This window comes from Salmo trutta, chromosome 29, assembly GCF_901001165.1.
Source record: "Salmo trutta chromosome 29, fSalTru1.1, whole genome shotgun sequence".
In the NCBI taxonomy this organism is placed as follows: domain Eukaryota; kingdom Metazoa; phylum Chordata; class Actinopteri; order Salmoniformes; family Salmonidae; genus Salmo; species Salmo trutta.
In genome coordinates, this window is record NC_042985.1 from 28,851,001 (window position 1) to 28,874,576 (window position 23,576).

The window sequence follows — 23,576 nt, forward strand, 5'->3', positions numbered from 1 at the left end:
ATGTTCAATCGGGTTCAAGTCCGGACTCTGGCTGGGCCACTAAAGGACATTCAGAGACTTGTTCCGAAGCCACTCCTCCGTTGTCTTGGCTGTGTGCTTAGTGTCGTTGTCCTGTTGGAAGGTGAACCTTCACCCCAATCTGAGGTCCTGAGCAGGTTTTCATCAAGGATCTCTCTGTACGTTCCTCTGTTCATCTTTCCCTCGATCCTGACTAGTCTCCCAGTCCCTGCTGCTGATAAACATCCCCACAGCATGATATTGCCACCACCATGCTTCACCATAGGGATGGTGTCTGGTTTCCTCCAGACATGACACTTGGCATTCAGGCCAAAGAGTTCAATCTTGGTTTCATCAGACCAGAGAATCTTGTTTCCCCTGGTCTGAGATTCCTTTAGGTGCCTTTTGACAAACTCCAAGCGGGCTGTCATGTGCCTTTTACTGAGGAATGGCTTCCATCTGGCCAATCTACCATAAAGGCCTGATTGGTGGAGTGCTGCAGAGATGGTTGTCCTTCTGGAAGGTTTCTCCCATCTCCCTAGAGGAACTCTGGAGCTCTGTCAGAGGGACCATCGGGTTCTTGGTCACCTCCCTGACCAAGGCCCTTCTCCTCCAATTGCTCAGTTTGGCCAGGCTGCCAGCTCTAGTAAGAGTCTTGGTGGTTCCAAACTTCTTTCATTTAAGAATGATGGAGGCCATTGTGTCCTTTGGGAACTTCAATGCTGCAGACATGCTTGGGTACCCTTCCCCAGATCTGTACCTCGACACAATCCTGTCTCGGAGCTCTATGGACAATTCCTTCGACCTCATGGCTTGGTTTGCTCTGACATGCACTGTCAACTGTGGGACTTTATATACACAGGTGTGTGCCTTTCAAAATCATGTCCAATCAATTGAATTTACCACAGGTGGACTCAAATCAAGTTGTAGAAACATCTCAAGGATGATCAATGGAAACAAGATGCACATGAGCTCAATTTTGAATCTCATGTAAAAAAGGTCTTTTTGTTTTGTTTTTTTAATACATTTGCAAACATTTCTAAAAACCTGTTTTTGCTTTGTCATCATGGGGTATTGTGTGTAGATTGATGAGGAACATTGTCATTTAATCCAAGGCTGTAATGTGACAAAGTATGGAATATGGGATGAGTCAGATCGCAGAGTGAAGGAAAAGCAGACAACAAGTGCTCAGCATATGTGGGAACTCCTTCAAGACTGTTGAAAAAGCATTCCAGGTGAAGCTGGTTGAAAGAATGCCAAGAGTGTGCAAAGCTGTCATCAAAGCAAAGGGTGGTTATTTGAAGAATCTCAAATGTAAAATATATTTTTTCAATACATTTGCAGACATTTCTAAAAACCTGTTTTCGCTTTGTCATCATGGGGTATTGTGTGTTGGTTGATGAGGTAAAGTTATATTTAATCCAAGGCTGTAAAGTAACAAAATATGGAAAGAGAGAAGGGGTCTAAATACTTTCCGAATGCACTATACTTCAAGAGCCTGTGGTGGGGGAGTATGCCATAATAATTTAACCAACTCAGTTCTATTGCACAGTGCATGACCCTTTCAATAGACATAATTATATAGGACAAATGTACACACCTTCTCAAAGGATGGCTCTAGCTGCATGCGTACAGGGGAGACTTGCCATAGACATAGAATAGATAGTTCTGCAGTGAATACTGCTTTTCTAGGTCTTTTTCAAAAATGGAATCACTTCAATGAAAAATTATAAAAACCTGAAGAAGATTTTACATTATGTGAAACTAAACTATCATCTTAGTCAGAAAACATATAATCTCACAAATCAAAATATGAATATATCATCACAGCCGCTTATCTAATATCTATATATCTATAGGATTTGACTGAGGATTTCACCAGGGTGAGGGTTATCTTACTGTACCTCATGGCTGTGGTGTGTGAGACGATAATGCCCTGTGACTGGTGGGGGCTTGGCCAGCGTGGCCAGGTGATTGGGTTGGAGGGAATGTCCCTCACCTGGGCAGGTGTCCATTGGTCTGAGGGAGCAGAGCAGAGTGCAGGACACAGCCAGAGTCTGTCCGGGGCCAGGGAGAAGCCAACAGTGGCAGCAGCTGCAGCAATGTTACCGTTGAGATCAGGTGAGGACTACCGTAGGAGCGGACAGAGAGGGAGGGGTGACATTCCATGACTGAATGGTGTACATGATGACATGTAGACAATCCCTACACAGTTAGAACACTTCGCCAGTGACAACAGGTAGGAATTTTCCTCTAACTTGGCTTGATGAGGGTTAGGCAGGACATGTAGTCTCACTCCCATCTGTGATAAGAGCTTGAGTTGAGTAGGAATACAACAAGTCAGATTGAGTGAAAGGGTTTTTGTTTATATAACTCCTTTACCAAAAATATATTGCATGATATAAAAGTAAGAGAAAAGGTTAGAGGGAAACGATCAAAGGTTTGTGCTGGGGGAAGGAATATTAAATTGTAGTTTAGCCACAGCAAGCTAAACCTCAGCTAATCTCTTCTTCATAATGAACACTAGAGGGAGCTGTTGATTATAAATTATCACATCCTCAACTGTTACAGTATACCAAAGATACTGTCTCCTATCTGTGTTTATACTTGTGCTGCTGACAGACCCCTCTGAATTCTCAAAATTAAAAAGTGTACTGTTAAAGTGACATGTTGTGGAACTGCCTTGCATGATTAGTAGTATCGTGATGGTAACTACAATAATGTAAAATATCGTCATCATCATCAGATACTATGTGTGTGGGTGAGATGAGTGGAGATTGGAAAGGCTTGAAGTACTGATTTGTTTGAGAGCGTGAGACACGATCATTTTCTGACACATTTGTTACTTACACAATAATATAACCTTTCAGTCATGGGCATCCCATGAGACACTGCGGCTTCGAGGATGTACGTGCAGTTTTAGGTGTCTTTCCTGTGATTTTCACATCTCCAACCACCATGATGGGTATACATTTATGCAACTATTGACTATACAGTGAGATTGAGCATAGTGTCACTGAAATGCAGGTAATTGAATATAAGACCCTATGGTACCCATTCCGATGAGATGTTCAAGAAATTATACCGCATCCCTGAGTCACATGTCGGCCCCATGCTTCAGAGATGCTCCTCGTTCCTGATTGGACATCAGCGGTATCGCATCACCGCACTTTCATTATGTTCCTTTATGTAAACTTCCCCATGGTTTATAGTTCCAAGCCCTAGTTTACCGGGTTTTTTTTCTCCAAAGAATACATCAGAAATCATACATAAATTCATTCTAAATATGTATGAATTATTGAAATCATATCTTTCGATTGAATTCATTATAAACTTGAAATAGCGACTGATTTATCGCGGATGGATACGTGATGCATCGAACAAAAATAGTTCCGCTTTAGTTTCGGAGATCACCTTGAGCTACTGGGTGTAAGAAAAATACGTCAGTCTAGCAGTTGTTCATCGATAGAAGGTGAGTATCATCACAAGAGTTGTAGCTAGCTAATGACATGATGTACGTTTGTTTTGCTGTACTGCTCTCACCAAATTACAATTTTATTCAATTGACGTTATCATATTCTGTGTTGCCAGCTGGTTTCTTTAGTGGCATAGTCCAGGCAAGGGATGGATTCCAAAAGATAACTGTCTAGCTACCGAGTAAGAGGTAACAGTAGTGGTCACGTTGAACCATCTTAAACCGTTTAAATTTACAAACCATGTGGCGTTGTAGTCATACAAAGAATGGTTTCGTTTGTCAGTGACTAACTCAGTGTGATGCAGTTTTCTCCAGTTAACTATTCATACAGGTGAACTTACTAGTTAACTACTCTTTATATGAGTGGAGTTATTTGTCATGAACTAACATGGTATCAGTCTAAAAAATTGTACAATACGAGTGCGTTTGTCTTGTCTCGCGTGGTGGGTGTGGTTGCCCGATGAACTTGGAATTCCATTGGCCAGTTTCTCTTCGCGATATCTTAAATTCGTGAAAATGTGACGCAGAAATGGAGACGTGCCCTGTGGCGCATCAGTGGATGGATGCATTGTACTGCAAACGGACGACTGACCATTCTCATGTTACCAATTTAATGACTCGGTTGTTTTTAATAATAATGATCCAGATATGTGTAGTCCTCCTGGCCGCCTGAACAAAACTGTTATTCACACTGATATTCAGTGTCTAGTGTCCTTTTGTTGGAAATAAGTCTACAACAAGCACCTTTACTGCAGTAGTGTGGCCTACCTGACCTGTCAAACTTTAGGGCCCTATAAAATCCGTGAAAGCAGATGGCAAAAAACACATTTTTATAGGGCCCTAACTATGTCTGAATTGATTGGCTTTGTTGACACTGGGGGGGAGTCGTGCAACCTTCTAGAATCCCTCTTCTGCAGTGCCTGTTTATTGACTAGTCATACATCAATACTGTAGCTCTTTCTATCAGCTAGCCTGCATCAAACCCTGACCTCCTTGGTCAGTTCTTCCATCTCTCCCACCTCCCAAATCAAATGGTCATGTAGGCCTTCAGTTTTATTTTTGATGAAGCCTGTCTAGACTGACTTGAACAATTTGCAAATCTCATATCAGAAATGTGTGTGGTTAGTCAGTCTCAGAAATAATTTAGGCTTCAAACTAAGGTTTAGTGCTCCTCCTACGTCTGGTTAGGACTATTCCTGAGATGCTCAGCCATTGTTATGTAACAGATTCTTCTGGCCCAGAGCCCTGTGTGAGTGTAGGAGGAAATACAAGCCACCCTGGCCCTATACTTTACACAGCATCAGCCAGGTCACTTGAGGGAGCCGACTTCTATTTTGGCATGCTAGGGCACAGAAGCACTTCTCAGTAGGTTAGGAATCATGTGTTATCAGTTGGGACAGGAGTGACTATACTATGGTATGTCCCAACATAGTGCTTCTCGTAGGGTTGTGAGGCCTAAATGTATAATGTATACGTCAGTGCCCTATCTGCACACCCGGAGTACTGGGCTGAGAGCACGTACGCTGCAGGCCCCACAGTAAATGTCTAAAATACTCCCAGTATTGTGTCACTTAGTCATTTCCTGCTGTAACTTTCCAGAGTTTCAAATGTCATGCAATAGCCCCTAACGGTGCACAGGGAGAATGACTAGGCACCTCTTCCTCTGAATGAGGTGAATAAGAACTCAGAATTCCCGGGTTGAAAACCCCACCTGTGACTCGCTATTCTGCACAGCATACTCCTGGTCTCCTACTCAACTGCAATTGAGAGTTGAGTAAGAAGAAATCTAGCCGTTGCTCCTCTGAACTGTCCTTAACCTGCTGCAGTGTTGAGGGGTGTAGGTCTACACTGACTGCATTTGTTTTGCTGCAGTAGTCCTGCTGCAGCTGGTGTCACTTTCATGCAGTCTGCCATGCATAGTGGTAGCCTTGCCTCCTGCTCTTGGCTATGTCTGGCAATGTGAGACTAGCATAGTGGCTACAGGTTCTGAGTAACGCTAGGCTGCAGCACAGCAGAACATGGATACTATCTGCTATGCAATGCAGCACAGAATGCAAATGTGTCACCCACCCTGTGATGTATGACTACTGCCACCCAATGGCAGCATGCAATGCACTAATCCCAGGCTAGCGTTTTGTCTTCTACACAGGCTTACCCTGTGTTATTATTAGAATACACATCCACCATTTTTAGACCCCTAGGGGTAATATGACCTAGCGCTGCCAGCATATGGCAGTGGTAAATGGTGGGTTTGAAGGTCTCATGTATAGCCGCAGTATCAGGGCACACAGCCTGCTCCATGGATGCAGCAGCCTGGACTGTGTGTCCTGCAGCACGTTATCTTCGCTGAAGAGAAGATTTATTCCTGAGCTGCGTGTAGGCAGGCGAGTCACTCTACCGGGAGTTCCTGCTTGTCCGGTTAGCTCTGCTGCTGTTCCTGCTGCACTCTGTGGGGACCGGGGGTCACACAGACTGGGGATCCTCTGGAGGTCTGTAGCAGCTACGTTCTTGTACGTCCCCAGGAGAAACAGAAAGGTCTACTGGTACGTAACGCCACATAGCTGGATGATGAGACAATCAATGTAGCGCAGGGGGAGAGCTGGGCTTCTGAGGTCACCAGTGTAGGATTATTGGCTACGTCAGGGTCGTCATGGCTGCTCCTAGGATGTCATGTGATGTCACTCCTGTAAGGCAACCTCTGGCTATGCTGCCAATGCGCAGTGGAGACATCGCACAGTGTGTGCATGCATGTGTGAAAGTGAGGGGAGGGGGCAGTACTAGGCAGAGAGGAAGTGCATGGAGAGTGGGGAAGCATTTTCTGTTCCAGTGAGAGGTGTTGGAAGGGATTGGGGAGGATTGATAGCAACAGGGCAGCTCTAAAGTTAGACATGCATCTGGGTCACTTAGGTTTATTACTGGTGTGTGTCACTGGCCCCAGGTCAGCCCAAACATTTTTGTCACAGGCTTATGTATGGTGTCTCTCAGTGATAAAGGGTGGATCAGACTGGCATGGCCTTGGACTGTAGAGCATATTTTTGCAAGCCATCAGCCTAGCTGTGTGTTATGTTAGTCACAGGGTAGGAAGGTTTTCCTGCAGAAGCATAGCAGGCAGGGTCATGTCAGGACTCCCTCAGGCTGTAGGATAATTCCAAACATGTCCCTGTTCATTTGAAGGAAGGAGTAAAGTCAGTGTGACCATATGAACAGCAATTGCATTATACAATTTACACTATGTGCTTTTTATGTAGCCATGGCACTGATTTCAATGTGCATATTTAATTTACAAATGTTGATTTTTGAGACGTCATTGTCAACCTCTTGAGATTGTCAGTTGTTGTTGGTTACCGTACCAGCCTTTATGTTGACAGTGGACATAAGAGCCCATCCCATGTCTCACCCCCTCCAGATAAAATGACCCTGTTGGGCTTTCTGCAGTTTGCTGTATACAGTGTGTTCCAGGGATAAGAATCTAGGCCTCATTTGAGACAAGGCATTGTATGATTTCTGTTCCTCCCTCTGCAGTCTACACTGTGCTCTACTCTGTCTGGGTACTACCCCTTGCCCCTGCTGTCTCATGCTGTGTATGCAGTTGGGAGTCTGGAGAGAGCAGGATGTGACCTTGCTCACGTACAACACTGGGCTGCTGCCTTTGAGGCTCTGTGATGTCACTGAGCTGCTGTTTATTGGGTTTTACTGCTGCTTTTTGGCAGGGCCCTGTCCCGACTCATTTACCCACTGAAAGAGAGAAGCTGTGTGTAGGCCTGGTTCTAGAGGGTAGCCTGCCCTAAATAATAGTGACTGCGGGGGGAGGGGTTCGATACAGTTACATATCGGGTTACTATTTTTGACAATATCACATTATTTTTGCAGGCTGTACCTGCACCAAAACTCCAGTATTTTTCCTTCAGATCTTTTATCTCCACAATTTTAAGGGGAGGTATGTGATACGATTGTGCTTTGCAGTAAGCGGGGCTACTGAGGAGAATAACATGCTCTCTGTCCCAATGCATTCTGCAGATTCTCATCTGTTTTAAGTAGTGTCTTAGAGGTCTGCCAGAATAGTGAAACTGTTCACCGCAACAAGGTAGACTAACAGATGTAGCCTATTAGAAAGCTTAGTATTTCCTAGAAGCTCCACCTTGAAGAAGCAATCAGTGAGCATGTTCTGTCACTGTATAATTTACACTGGGTTAAATGAAACTCTTCACTGGTTGGTGTTTAGGCTTGTCCAGTTTGGTAACCCTGACTTGACTAGGGCAGCCCTCCAGTGATCTCTCTCTTCCCCCCCCCCCCCCAGCCTACATGCCACAGACTGAAGGTATGACATCTATTGCCACATTCCTGAGTTATGTAACCACGGCAACAGCCCCTGAAGCAGAGATGACTCAGCACTCTCAAAGAGATGCGCCACCTTACACAGAGCTACCACATTGACTTTTTTTTTGTTGCCTGCCCTAAAGCCACTGAGAATTTGGCCTGAACTACAGAACCTGTACAAAGAGCCTGTTGTGTAATACTGTCAAGACAGACCCTAGAAAAGGGAAGAGTCTTGAGCAAGATAACTTTATGATGCTACGAATTAACCTATTGGGTTTGACGCAGTCCTTCTCGAAATGTCCCCTTGTTTTCAACAGCTCTGTATTGAGCCATGTTGAAAGTGATCTGTCCCCGGCTAGGAGGAAATAATGAAAGCACTGTGCCAGTCAGGGCTGCGGTTGCCATGGGTGACTCAGACCAGGGGAGGAGGGGGGGAACACAATGTATAATGTGCAAACAGCTCAATGTGCTCCTCACTGAAAGAATGTTACTGGCTAGGAATAACCTCAACATGTTTCTGTAGCCCAGGCTATCTTATAGATCAATTGTATCTAGGCCCATGTCTTTGTCTATGGTGCAGCATGAGAACCAGCAGGCAAGGGCTTCAATCACACTTCCTGTTTTTTCAGATGTAGTCCTCTTTTGAATAGGTTCCTCATTCCACAAACAAACGGTTATTTGCACAGACGTCAATTAATTCAAAGCCACACACTATGCCTCAACAAGCTGTTGTGTGCTAATTCCTAGACTGGTGGCTCTAAAGTTGGTTTCATGAACTAATGTGGCAGTCCAGTCCATGACCTGATAATGCCTGAGATTGGAGGCACTGAATTGAGTGAACCATTAGCACCTTACTGTCTTAGTACGCCCTTCATATCACCTCATCTCTCTCCTCCTCCAGGACTTCTTCAAATTCTGCCATCATGCCCGGTTCAAAGTCTCAAGACATGGGCTCTGCCTTCGTCCAGACGCAGCAGCTCGGCGCTGCCATGGCCGACACCTTCCTGGAGCACATGTGCCTGCTGGACATTGACTCTGAGCCCACCACCGCCCGCAACACTGGCATCATCTGCACAATTGGTCAGTGGCCACGCACTCACACACTAGGCTTGGGCGGTATCTAGATTGCCATACCGACATTTGTGCCATCCTGGGATATTCGGTAATACCGGCACTGAACACAAGGGCTGCTATTTTCAAACTCCACTGAGCGTCTAATCCGAAGGTTAGCAATGCTAACAGGTACATGTAAAATCCCATAGAAAATGCTAGCGAACGCATTGTAAAAAAAAATGCCTCTGACCTAAACTATTTGGAGGACTGACATCCCAGCTTCAGCTAGATGGTTAACTGGCTACTAAATTAGTAAACCAAATGCACAACTTGAGAGCATTTAGGACATTTTAGACAATAACTTAATAGTTATAAGATATCTAGATGGCAAACATTTAGTTGTGAATTCCATACTGTAACTAGATCACCTGGTATGTGCTGCACAACCGTGAGTGACTCAAGGTATCACGGTATATCGCCACACACACACACACACACACAATGGATGCTAGCGTTCAAATGTCTGTAGGCCTATAATATTTTTACATCAGTATTTTAAAAACCCTCTACTATAGGATGATGCTGTGAAATACCTACTGTATGACATCACGTGTGTGTGTGTGCTGATGTTTAAACCCACCTCTGTCGTAACAGGGCCAGCCTCCCGCTCTGTGGGCATGCTGAAGGAGATGATCAAGTCTGGGATGAACATCGCTCGCATGAACTTCTCCCATGGATCTCACGAGGTGGGTTCCCTAGCATGTCTAGACACCTAGACTTTTGCAGTGGAGGATGATCACACACTTCTACACAGACTGGATCCAGATCTGAACCGTATATCTGTGGGGGGTCGATAGTTACATATTAGGATATTATTTTCACAATGTGTCGTTTTGACAATCTCTATTTTTGCGCTAGTTGGCTGAACCTGCACCAAAACATCTGTATTTTTCATTCATAGCTTTTAAATTGGGAGCAAATATTTCCATGACTGATCAAAACATGTTTCTCGTTGCTCCCTCTTGTCCCTCTGCAGCAGACATATGGTGAGCAATATGTTTGAAACATTGAATTGCAGTAAAATCACAGTATCGAATCGCGATACATATCGTATCGGCACCAAAGTATTGTGATATCGTGTCGCAATGTCCCTGGCAGTTCCCTGTCCTACTGAATAGCACAAACTCACAGGCTATGTTGATGATCTTTAGGTCAAGGACTTAAAAAAATAAAAAATAATAATTAAACAACACATCAACACATCAATACAAAAGTACATGGTGCTAACAAGTGTGTGTCATACACATACAAAGGACAATTGGGCTAGGGGGTACTATATCACATTACACAAGGACCTTAAGGGACATAAATACTTATTCTAACAGCTTTTTTTTGTTGGAATATTTAATTGTCTTAAAATATAGTTACATTTATTTTTGTAAGAGAATGTGGTGTTTGTAAATTTTACATTTTGAATATGAAATTTGGCCCCAAAAATTATGAAATTAATTACATAATTGGTTCAACTTATTTCTATCGTAGGTAAAGAATCCAAGCAGTACATCTCTCCATAATGGTGTAAAATCTTCATAAATGTGTTCAATTATAAATCTACTGATTCCATGAATACAATGCCAAAAAAAATGCAACACCATTTCTGGGTGGTCATTACAAAAGGTGCAATGTGAATTAGTGTTTTTCTTAAAATTCTTTGTATGGTGGTTGGCAGGATACTAATTATGAAGAATTTAGAAAGGAACTTCCTTCATTTTGTTAATAAGAAGGTATGTGTGTGACAACATCCAAACTTTTTCCCAACAGACCATTATCAATAAAAATGTCCAATAAGGTATAGATACAACATCCTGCTGAAACAAGGCTCGTATAGCTCTGTTGAATGGACCAAAAGAAGAACATCTTTGCTACTGATTGAGTCAACAGGGTTAATAGCAGGTATGTTCTGAGGGTCAGGTCTTGACACGTTCCTGAATAATAAAGCAACACCTGAGGGAATGGCATCTAAAAGAATTGCAAAATCATGAGGTGTTACAGGGATCTTGTAAAGTGATAAGAATTACCCTCTGCATTTACAAGTTGGCTCACCAATAGGATATTATTTCAGAAACCAATATTCTAAAAACAATTTAAGTAATTTTATACTATGTCCCGATTTTTATTCCATATATGTAATGCGTGGAGAAATTATGACAAACCTGCCGATGAAAAGCAGAGTTTCACTGGAACTTTGTCAATATTATAATTACAAACCAACATGAAGTTAAGGCCACCAAAAGTAGAGAAGACATGATGAGGAATAAAGTTCTTAGGAATCGATTTATCCAATTTGATCTTAAGTATATTTAGTAAGCCCAGTAAATTCAGCCCACCATACTCATAAGTGTTCATTATAACAGCTGTTTTCCTAATGTAATGGGTACGGTTTCTCCACAGAATTTAGAAAAGCATCTGGTCGATCTATTTGCTTATTTTACTGTAAAGGTATCTCTAGACTAATATATGCTGCTCTAATAAGAGTGCAAAGCTCAAAGTCATCAAGGCAAAGGGTGGCTACTTTGAAGAATCTCAAATATAAAATATATATATTGATTTGTTCAACACTTGGTTACTACATGATTCCTTTTGTGTTATTTTGTAGTTTTGATGTCTTCACTGTTATTCTATAATGTAAAAATAAAGAACCCTTGAATGAGTAGGTGTCAACTTTTGACTGGTAGTGTGTGTACATTAAGACCGTTCTCACTTGTGTATTAATAACTACATAGAACAATAACAGTGTAAAGTAAGTCATAACAGATCTGTATGCCTCTCAGTTACTGTATGCATAAAAAAAAAAAGGAAATACAACTTTCAGTCTTGAGTTTGTAAACAAAATAGGCCGCTGTCTGGTCATACAAGAAAAAAAACGAATAAATGATTGAGGTACCTGAGTCGTGCTTAATTGTCACCCGAGGCTTGTTAGGTAGTCTGTGCAAGGACAATGAGAATACCATGGGTGAAACCATCAATTTGTTCCTGCTGGTGAGGTTCTAAGGAGGAATATGGATTTCCAAACTGTTGATGAAGCTTTGTCCTCCGTAGTAGGCAGTATTTCATGCTTTCTTGATCGTTGGCCACAACTTGTTCCTCGTTTCTATGTCCTCTGGGCTGAGATGCTTGGCGACATGCAGACCATGGCTCTGAAGGAATACGTTCTTCATAACTGCTTTCCAGACAGCATCACTGTAGAATCTGGCAGTGAAGAGGATGATGCCCCTTAGTCTTGAATCGTTTTGCTTTTTCTTCTTGGCGATGCACAACATCGACAGTATCACCGACTTTGTTCTTCTCTGCAGGCGTAGTGAGATGTCTATGGTAGACATTGTTATTCTGTTCCACCTTTATCCACACTCTTTTCAACTTTAGCTACTCATTTTCACATCCTTGATTTCACCACATGCAAACTCCAGTCTTTTTCCAGCCTTTGATTACCATGGTGTTTGTGTCTACCATTTTTGTCAATGGCATCAGACCTGGTATTTTTCTCGTAGAATGGTGATAATATTCCAACCGGACAACAGTGTATTCATTCAAAGAGGAAAAGAAAAAACAGCATGGTCGCAGGACCGCACATATCCAATCTCTTTGTCACCAGGCAGACCACTGACAAACTGAGCTACCATACTCTGCCCAGAGACAGGAGACTCCTCAATCCGCTTTCTGAAGGCTTTAGAGAGCCAATGGAAGCCTTAAAGTGCAACGTAACCCCAGAGATACTGTAGTTTCGAAAGGGACTAGAAAGAACTACAAATTGTCACAGGCCACTTCCTGCTTGGAATTCTCTCAGGTTTTTGCCTGCCATATGAATTCTGTTATACTCACAGACACCATTCAAACAGTTTTAGAAACTTCAGTGTGTTCTATCCAAATCTACTAATAATAATATGCATATTCTCATTTCTGGGAAAGAGTAGTAACTAGTTTAAATCGGGTACGTTTTTTTTTAATCCGGCCGTGAAAATACTGCCCCCTAGCCCAGACAGGTTAACTTCAGAAGATGTTGTTTGCATATGAGATGTACTCTGTGCCAACCAGAGTGTGCAGTTCAAGGGTAGAGGCAGTGTGGAGTTGTCTGCCCAGGATCAAAGGTAGGCCCTAAACTGTGAGATGGAGCAGGCAGGCAGACAGCAGTGGAAACCTTACCTGAGGTTGCTTGTGCCACTATAAATACTTAATCTGTGCCTTCATCTGGTAGTTTTATCACCCCGCCCAGGGTGCAGGCCTAGAGCAACAGGTGGAGTCACGCCCACTCCGTCACAGTCACCTGCTTCAATTCCCTGTTCAGTAGAGGTCACTCAGCAGGCCAAAGACGCTTCCTCTGTCTTAACCTGCTACTCTCAGGCAGGGGGCCTGAGCCACTCACCTTGTCATCCTGTCTGTCTCCTGACCCTCTACTGTATCATGGAGGCTTATCAAAATGTTAGGAAGGGCACTTCCACATCTTTATTTATAGCTTCATGAAATGACATCCACTCGCTGAAACTACCCAGTTCTCAGATGACCTGGCTTTGTCTGACTAGCTGCGCTAAGGCATATGCTGAGAATGTAGTTATCTTGGTGTAATTTGGCACTGTGCACTATTGGCTCAATTTGATGCCAAGGCTGTTTGTGGTGATACAGTAACGGCAGTATAACTGGGAAGGAGAAAATGGAAATGAAGCCCTATGTGATTACCTGCCAAATAAGTGCTTAGGTAAAGCTCAGGTTGCTTTACCCAGATGGGGAGAAGCAGCATGAGCCATCTGGGGCAGCTGTCTCCAAGGGCAACGCTAGCACTGCCACTCAAGACCATTAGTATAATTGTAATATACATGTGGACAGGCAGGTTGTAGTAGTGTATTTAACTATTTGTAAATATCCAGGTCATGCTGTCTGTGAAGGTAAGATTTTTATTTTTTTGTGTTAACCACAAGTTTACAACTGAAAGGGTATTGCACTGAGTGTGTGGTCTAATCTGAAATGGGGACTAGCCATAATTCACCAGCCACTGACTTTACAAGCCCCCAAAAAGTTATGCCGACAGTATAAACAATGTTTAAATCACAGAACTCCTAAAGCATGCTTTATCTTAACTTGCTGAGAAGGGCTATTCATGATAATAGTCGTCAAGTGGAAAAAAGAGAATTTGTGTGTTTGGCAAACTATCCCATCAATGATGAGGCTCGTGAGGGAGTTGCTTTTTCCACAAGCCTTTTTCTCACTTCCTAGCTAGCACACTGGGCAGCTAAATCAAATGAATATTCTGTCTAAACTGAAACATTTGCCTTGAGGTGATTTCCTAAATGAAGGACTGCAAGTGCCACTTGATCTGTGACTTGTGCTACTGAAATGGGTGCAGCTTTCACTGTTTACTCCCGTTTGTAACAGGGTGTTTTTCCCTTAGTATTGGGAGTTGAGACATGCAGTTAAAAGCATTATAAAGAGCATAAATTCACCAGATTTGGTGGTGGTAATTGGTTTTACTTGTTTGATTTGAGCTTAAACTAGGTGGGCAGGCTTTTATAAAAGAGAAAAATAACTAAGTAGACTAATGATTCTCAAAACGATACGCTCTGACTTATTCCTTTCATATTTCAGTCTGAAACCTGCCTAGGTTTAGGGGGGTTGTAACCAATTTCTTAATGGCACCGGAAAATAGACACCAGTTATTCAAAACAATGCAGCTCGTGGTTGGAACACAGGCCTACTTCAATCCAACAGACCATTTATTTATAATAGTGTTCATGATTTGGCAAGGAATGTAGTTTGTGTATCCCATATGTTTTATAGGCAGTATTTCTGCAGGTATAAGTGTGTGTGATCTAGAGGGAGCGGTCAGAATCGGGTGAGACATGCAGGGGAAAGGAATGTAGCTTGTCTACAGTTTTGTGTATCCCATCAGGTTTTATAGGCAGTATTTCTGCAGGCCTAATGGGAACGTGTGTAATCTAGAACTAGCGGTCGGCATTGTAGGGGAAATAACTGTAATGGCTTGGCCTTGGTTTATTTTTTTTGTTGCGAGTTGCTAATGCACCTAATGCACATTAACTAATGGAACAGTAGAATCAATTTTACCTGTCCAATCGGGTAGCCACAAAGTAGTTTATTTTTATTTTTCTTCCTGCTCTACTGTTCAGTTTACCTGCCCAGGGTAATCGGGCAACCGTTAATGTCAACCTCTGTGAAATGCATTTGCTGCCTTGACTCTCACTGTTTACATAAAATAATTACTCTGTACTGTGTGTAGCTGAAAATATGACCAGTTGTTAGTGACCTCTGCCTAGAAATCTGAGGAGAATGTTTTTCTATTGCGCTTCAGAACATCTTAGTTAAAATGGTTTTCAATTAAGGCTTTCTCAGTGGTACCTGTACAGAGGGTAGCTAGATGGCTGCTTGCGCTACTGGTAACAGTTGTCTAGACCACATCCTGGATTGCGTCATATTTCTTTCACGTTTATGACCCTGTTTGTAGTAGTTATAAGCAGTGGTGGGTGGAAAAGTACTAAGTTGTCATACTTGAGTCATTTTCTATCAAGTTATCTTTACTTTTACTCAAGTAAAGGTCACCCAGTAAAATACTACTTGAGTATAAGTATCAAAAGTAAATGGAATTGCTGAAATGTACTTATCAAAAGTAAGTGTATATATTTCTAATTCCTTATTAAGCAAACCAGGTGGCACTATTGAATTTTTTGGGATGGATAGCCAGGGGCACTCCAACACTCAGAAATAATTTACAAACGAAGCATTTGTTTAGTGAGTGTCAGATCAGATGTGGTAGGAATGACCAGGGATGTTAAGTGTGTGAATAGGACAATTTTACTGTCAAAATGTAACTTTCTTTTTGGTGTCAGGGAAAATGTATGGAGTGAAAAGTACACTTTTTTTTTTTTTTTTTTTTTTGGAATGTAGTAAAGTAAAAGTTGCCAAATTACTTAAGTAGTATTTTTACTTAAGTACTTTACACCACTAGTTATAAGATTATGCATAATCTTCTTATTTCCCTGCCCTGATATGCTGTCAGCTGATTGTGTTCAGTTGCGTGACTCATTACACCTACACTAGGTTTCTACCCTCCGACATGGCCCATGCCTGGGCCATCTCTCACATTGTCACTGAAATAAAATGTCTTTCTGGCTGATGCGTTGTTGCTTTAGTGTTACATGTACAAGCCTGATCAAAAATGATTTTCTTCTTATAGAATGTTTATTTTTGTTTTTATTATATTCTCTGTTCCACAGTACCACTGTGAGACTATTAAGAATGTGCGTGAGGCCTGTGAGAGCTTTGAGCCTGGCAGCATCCACTACCGCCCCGTGGCCATCGCTCTGGACACCAAGGGACCTGAGATCAGGACTGGACTTATCAAGGGAGTGAGTAGAACCAAACAACAACACTTAACTACCATGTTCCCAGCACACATCAACTGATTGGAGGCCCTATCAAATGTTTACTACACTCATTTTGTTGTACTAAATATTGAGTACAGATGTGGGATCTTAATTTGAGCCAGTTGCTACAGCAGGAAAATAGTCCTGCAGCAAAGGGAAATGTGGATTATAGTTAATTGCCACTTTTGTAGGGGTTGATCCTTTTTTCTTAAGGCAAAATCAAGCCTGAAATTTTAAAGTGGAATTACAAATTTCATAAGCCTTTTAAACCTCAAATATACAACACGTTTTACATTTCCTGCATTGCAGGAAAGTTCTCCCTGAAACTAGGTGATCAAATTAAATATTGAACGGCTTGTGGTAAAGATATCTTGGACTACTACAAGCTTGAGAGATTTTTCTTGACCAATTTCAAACTCTTCAATGAGCCATTGAGTGGTTGAACCCCCATAGTCATGGTTCCTATTGAGACTCATCCATGGTCCTTTGTGTGTGTCAGAGTGGCACATCTGAGGTGGAGCTGAAGAAGGGCAACATGATCAAGTTGACCCTGGATGATGCCTACCAGGAGAACTGTGATGAAGACAATCTGTGGCTGGACTACAAGAACATCACCAGGGTGGTGGAGCAGGGCAGCAAGATCTACATTGACGATGGACTCGTGTCCCTCCAGGTCAAGGAAATCGGTGAGTCCATGTCTGGCTCCCACTTAAGAGCTGAATAGACTAGAGAATATTCCTTTGAGGATCTATGAGCCCTAGAATCTCCTCACTTACTGAACCTTTGGGTGGTTAGAGGATAAACAGATGGTCCTTTCCTATTCTTTATTGCCTGGAAATAATGGTTAACGATGTCTCCTCTCCAATGTTTGTCCCCAGGTGGTGACTACCTGATGTGTGAGATTGAGAATGGAGGGACCCTGGGCAGTAAGAAGGGTGTGAACCTGCCTGGTGCTGCTGTGGACCTGCCTGCTGTCTCTGAGAAGGACATCTCTGACCTGACCTTTGGCGTGGAGCAAGGAGTGGACATGGTGTTTGCCTCTTTCATCCGTAAAGCAGCCGACGTGCACGCTGTTAGGAAGGTGCTGGGAGAGAAGGGCAAGAACATCAAGATCATCAGCAAGCTGGAGAACCACGAGGGAGTGCGCAGGTCTGTGTGATGGCATTAAATGCACAGAAATACAAGCCCTTGGCTAGTAGAAAATTGTGCTCGACTGGCCAGTGCCCAAAATCTTTACGTTCCAGCACTAAACTCACATTTATAATAAATGGCATGCAGTATGTCTCATCATACTTCGTAAACTCGATGGGAATATTAAATCTGAATAGTACATCTGAATCCAGTTTCCTGTCCCCTGTGCAGGTTTGATGAAATCATGGAAGCCAGTGATGGCATCATGGTTGCCCGTGGAGACCTGGGAATTGAGATCCCCACAGAGAAGGTGTTCCTGGCCCAGAAGATGATGATTGGCCGCTGCAACAGAGCCGGCAAGCCAATCACCTGCGCCACACAGGTCAGTTTACCTGTGACGACAGCTTTTTTTATATATATAAATATAAATAAACGGGAGGCATTTCTATTTCCACAGGGATGCTACAGTTTGTTGTGATGTGAAAGGTGTGTGTGTGTGGTTACGCTGTTAGTAGGCTGACATTGTGAATCCCTGTCCTTCCCACAGATGTTAGAGAGCATGATCAAGAAGCCCAGGCCCACCCGTGCTGAGGGCAGTGATGTGGCCAATGCCGTGCTGGATGGAGCTGACTGCATCATGCTGAGTGGAGAGACCGCCAAGGGAGACTACCCCCTGGAGGCTGTCCGCACACAGCACATGGTGAGACAGTGCCCCCTACAGTTAGCCTCCAGTACTATCCTTCATTCTGGATCTCATTAGCCCTCGACTACCACTAGTCCTGACCTACACTGTGTAGACATATCAACAGCACGGTCAGGGCTACTGGAAGTCATGTTGCAGGTGGAAGTCAAATACTCATTTACACTTTTTTATTTGTTCATGTTTTATGTGATGTTTGTCAGGGTCAGCAAAAGCAGTCTGGATTCAGCCGGTATTATATTGACTCATAATGTTGTAATGATCCATAGAATGGTTGCTCACTAGGGTTTAATAGTACAGTGTAGGACATGGGTGGAGAATGTGGCTGACGCTGCCCTCATTTTCTTCTACTCAGGCCTTTAACAGCTGACTCTTTCCGCTGCTGCACTCCTCTCTGGATGCAGGCAGGAGTGACTCAGCAGTCCTTGAGCAGCTGCCTATGAGTTCACTGCAGCACCAAGTCCTTCACTCTTAACATGTTTTCACCTCTTAAGAATGCATTGTGAGTTACCTGAAGGCACTGTCCTCCACGGGCTGACGTTATGCTCAGACTAACTCTGCCTCTTAACAGCTTCTATTTTACGGTCTTTAAATGTTTCCCTCTGTTTAGTTTTTTTTATTGGACTTTGAAAGATGTTTCTTATTCCTCTCATTTCCTGTTTGACTATCTCTTCATGTGTGACTGTGCAAGGCGTGCATGTTATAACACCAGTTGGCTATAGTCACCTGCCCATCTCATAAAACCTCTTCACAGCTAACTAGTTTGAATGTGCAAAGTCAGTTTGGGTGGTATGTAGAATTATATTCCGATACTAACTATAGAATTACCATAGGATCATAAAAGCAGTTTAGTGTTTTTATAATGCTGTGATGTGTTAGACGCCATAGCTAAATGGACTGGCTGCGGTGGCCCATTGGATGTGTTTTAACATGTATGTTTTGTTCTTGTCTCACTAAACTGCACTCTGACTAAACCTTCATTTCTGCCCTTTCCCTCTGCCTACCTCCTCTCCATCTCCTCATCCTATTCCTTTCACCTTAACTTCCTACCCTCCCTCTATCTTGTCTCCTCCTATCACTCTTTCCTTATCCATCTGTCTGGTGTTCTTCCCGTCTGCTACATCTTGCCCTCGCCAGATCGCTCGCGAGGCAGAGGCAGCCATGTTTCATCGGCAGGTGTTCGAGGACCTGCGGCGCGCCGCACCACACTCCACCGACCCGGCCGAGGCTATCGCCATCGGCGCCGTGGAGGCCTCCTTTAAGATCTTGTCCTCTGCGTTCATTGTACTCACTAACTCTGGAAGGTAGGCAGGTGGCTGTAGCACAGCTGTTTGGGAGGGGGACTCAGGAGGTTTGTGAGAAGCCAGAGTAGGGAGAGACAGGGACTGATTGAAAGGGCATGGCACATGTTTACAGGTCTTTACGGTCACAACAAACTGGAGACCACTAAAAGTTGAATCCATTATAAGAATGGTCTATATATCTGGTTGTGACAGCTGTTACATCCACCTAACTCCGGAAATGAACTGGACCAGGACTGGATAAGCGTTTGCCATGTCTCTCAGGTGCGAGGCATGCCTCGTGGTGGTGTGACTCGGTGTAACCCCCGTGCCTCGGGCACACCCTCACACTCAGATTGCTCGGGAGGCTGAGGCAGCCACCTTTCACAGACAGCTGTTTGAGGAGCTGCGACGCACCACCCACCTGACCCGGGACCCCTCTGAGGCCGTGGCCTGTGGCGCAGTGGAGTCCTCATTCAAGTGCTGTGCTAGCGCCCTCGTCGTACTCACAAAGACCGGCAGGTAAGAGGGAGGAGAGGGACAGGCAGCAGCAGGTAAGGGACTCACAGAACATTCAACTTTGACCCTTAACATCCTAGTCCCCTACTTTAGATTGGTGGGGAACGGTTGCATGGACCCAGATGTCACCCCTCTGTGTGGGTGGAGACAGTAATGTGAGCTGTAGAAGGGTGGGTGGGGAGTGTTATGGGTTGCACAGACAGAGGCCACTCTGTAGCGACAGATAATAAATACAAGAAGAACATTTGTATTATTAATTTTAAGAGTCCTCAACATTATTGGGAACACCTACATTGGTAGATCCATACAGTTTCAGGGTAGAGATATCTGCGGCTGTATTGACAACACTGCAAGAGTCCTTCAATTGTGTTCACCCTCACATCAACTGACCCTTTTGACTGCTGAACCTTGACATTTTCCTAATATTTTTAACTCTCATTGTGCCGACTTTGGTCAAACAATCTAGAGTGACTGTCACCCCAACAGAACCAACAGGATGACATGTTGCCTGTGGCTTGTTTAATGTTCACAATGAGACAAATCCTTAGACTTGCCATGTAATTCAAATCATCTCCCATTGACATCAATGGACGCTATAGGTTTACGCAAACATTTATTTTACTATAGTAGGTCCTCTACTAATCAAATAATTTCCTAATATTTCATAAATACATTTAAATAAAACTTTTCAGAAATATACCCCTTTATAGATTTGTGGAGGCTTTGTTCAAGCCATATTGCCAGTATCTGAAATGGGAATGGCAGCAGGCTTTGGGTGTGTCCTTGGCTGACAGTCTGAGCTGTGTTGTCTGTGTGCAGGTCAGCTCACCTGATCTCCAGGTACAGGCCCCGCGCCCCCATCATTGCTGTGACCCGTAACGGCCAGACCGCCCGCCAGGCCCACCTGTATCGCGGGATCTTCCCCGTCTTCTACAACAAGCCTGCCCACGACGTCTGGGCCGAGGACGTCGACCTCAGGGTCAACTTCGCCATGGAAATGGGTGAGAGTCCACAGCCATTACAAAGATCTTTTAATGAGCTGTAAGATGATCTACTGGATATCTCTGGTATTTTAGTGTTCACCAGAAGAAAAGCTCACTCCAAACGGTCTAAACCAGGGGTCTACAACCTTTGTATCATGAGAGCTACTTTAAAAAATATAATTCCTAGGTTTCAAATAGGCACACTTCTTCTCTCCCCTGCAACTCTTCCATGTCATTAGTGTACAAGAGAAAATATTGCACTGTTCTGTCAATATACCTGGTAAAATAATTAAGCAATAAGGCCCGAGGAGATGTGGTAATGGCCAATATACCACGGCTAAGGGCTGTTCTTACGCACGACGCATCGCGGACACAGCCCTTAGCCGTGGTATGTTGGCCATTTATCACAAACCCCTGAGGTGCCTTGTTGCTATTATAAACTGGTTTCCAATGTAATTAGAACACCCTTTGTTTACGTGGTATACGGCTGTCAGCCAATCAGCATTCAGGGTTCGAACCACCTAGTTTATAATGGTTAATAAACTGCTCGGGGGGGGGGGGGGGCGGCCTATAAAACCTCTTCTCCCAAATTCTTTTTTCTGCTTAATTTCTTGGTCTCAGATTTAGTTTTTCACTGCATGCATTTGAGTCAACTGACAGGTTCAGCTCAGAGGTCCATTAGCAGCAGATTTTAATTTATATTGGAAAATGAATGTGTGTACGCAACATATGTTAGTGTCGTATCGCTTCGTTCCTCTAATCAAACCGAATCGCACAGAATAGTTTCAAACTACAATGTATCGGAGCCCATGTATCGAATCATCTTGAAAGTGAAAGATGCACTCCGATACTAGCTTACAGCTTAAGTTAAAATCAATTCACTACCCTAGAACTTTTGTTTGTGATCATATGCATTTAGAATTTTTCCCAAAGCTAATTGTCACCAAAAACATTCACTGGGTTAATCATCTCTCCCTCGCCGAACTGACTGCATTTGCCTAATGAATGACTGTCTTAATCTTTTTTAAAGATTACTACTATGCAAATGTTGATCAGTACAATTAAAATAAGTCCCAAATGGAAGGGAAGCCGATTGTAGCCGCAGGTGACAAACCGAAATCAGCCAGAAGAAGCTCTACTCAAAGCATCCAGTGAGCAGGCTACATCTTGATTTACAGTTTATCAACAGACCTACTATTCAAATAAATGATTACCTTCATGTTTATATAGTTGGATTGTTTTCACCAGAGCCAAATTGATTCATACATGGCTGTCTCAAATTATACATTTTTTTTTAAACATTCCAAATGTAATCTTGAACTCGAGATGCCCAGAGATTTACCAGATCAGTGTAGTAGACAAGTTTGTCTGGATCAAGTGCCGTTCTTTGACTTTGGATCATCTTTATAGATTATTTTTTTTGCCACTGTATCGCAATACTAAACCTGGTATCGAAGTCAAAATTCTGGTATGGTGACAAGACTAGTAGGAGTATGGTGTTGCTAAATCCTGGTATGGTGACAACACTAGTAGGAGTATGGTGTTGACAACTGTGCTTTGTTTTCCAGGCAAGGAGCGAGGGTTCTTCAAGGAGGGAGATGTGGTGATCGTCCTGACCGGTTGGCGCCCAGGCTCTGGATACACTAACACCATGCGTGTGGTCGTGGTTCCTTGAATTATGACTACCCTTCTCACCCCTCCACTGTCTTCCCCTTGTCCCTCTGCTCACCGCTCCCTGTCCCAACACCAGGGCTCAGACAGACTTGTACAGCCCACAACAAACACCTGGCCTCTTCTTCCTCCCCAAGAACAGGCCAGTGGTGGTGACTCGACCAATAGGAAATCTCCCCACTACAATCCACTCCTCTCCAGGGTTCCCCTCACGTAGGTGTGCTATGTTCGCCCCAGTCTCCAGGGTATCTGTACGCGCCCACCAGAAACGGCTGTATTTATTCACAAACAAAACCATGTATGACTTTTGAAAGGAAGGTAGAACACACCTTAAGAGAGCATGCTATACTGTAACTTGTAAAAAAAACAAAAAAAACACTCCAAATCCTATAACTCGAACAAAATGGTGGCACCCCGACATGAACAGCTCTTCTTTAAGGCCCTGTCACAGTTAAACTCTTCCCCCAAACATAGCTGTCTGTATTTACATTGTGTTCTGTATACTTTCTCTGCACTCCCAATCTACTGTAGACAATGTTACATTCTGTATTATACTTTTGTGAAAGGTGAATTTAGATTCTGGGCATCCAATACTACGTATATTTTGTCTAACCATAGAGGAATCCTATAATAGTTTGACAAGTTACTTTTTTTGTGTGTGAAGTATTCTTAGAAACCTTACATTTTTGTATTTTGGTCATAACTAAGTTGGCAATTAAGAACCACTGTATGTATGTAAGCTGCTACATGGTTCTCAAATGAATGATGTATGAATTCAGTACTTTGAGGGTCTTTCAGAGGGCACTGTGGGGGGGGTAAAGGAATGAGTTAGACCCCCCCCAACCTCTTCTTTCCTCTTGCTCCTGTCTGTCGGTGACCTAGTGTGTGTGTCTAAATGTCCAACTGCTTCTTTGCGTGTGAGGGTAGGGTGTAACATGTTAACTGGTGTAATGAATTGTCCTTCACCACTGGATTTCAATCATTAAAAGAGATGAGCACCTGTCTTGTTCCTGTCATATTTGT

The 23,576-nt window shown here is 43.3% G+C and overlaps 1 protein-coding gene across 3 annotated transcripts; it reads left to right on the forward strand.

Moving 5' to 3' along the window:
* Positions 1-3,365: 3,365 nt before the first annotated feature.
* On the forward strand, positions 3,366-23,553 carry LOC115167314 (pyruvate kinase PKM). 3 transcript variants are annotated; one of them, XM_029721643.1, is made up of 11 exons: positions 3,366-3,469; positions 8,691-8,869; positions 9,497-9,588; positions 16,120-16,251; positions 16,769-16,955; positions 17,148-17,418; positions 17,632-17,782; positions 17,948-18,100; positions 19,238-19,404; positions 20,719-20,900; positions 22,451-23,553. In XM_029721643.1, exons 2-11 carry the CDS (start codon positions 8,713-8,715, stop codon positions 22,555-22,557), a joined length of 1,599 nt encoding a protein of 532 aa, XP_029577503.1. In that variant the 5' UTR covers positions 3,366-3,469; positions 8,691-8,712; the 3' UTR covers positions 22,558-23,553. The 3 variants fall into 3 exon arrangements, with proteins under 3 accessions (XP_029577503.1, XP_029577502.1, XP_029577501.1); XM_029721642.1 differs by lacking the exons at positions 3,366-3,469; positions 19,238-19,404 and adding exons at positions 5,673-6,015; positions 19,736-19,902; XM_029721641.1 differs by lacking the exon at positions 3,366-3,469 and adding an exon at positions 5,675-6,015.
* The last annotated feature ends 23 nt before the right edge of the window (positions 23,554-23,576 follow it).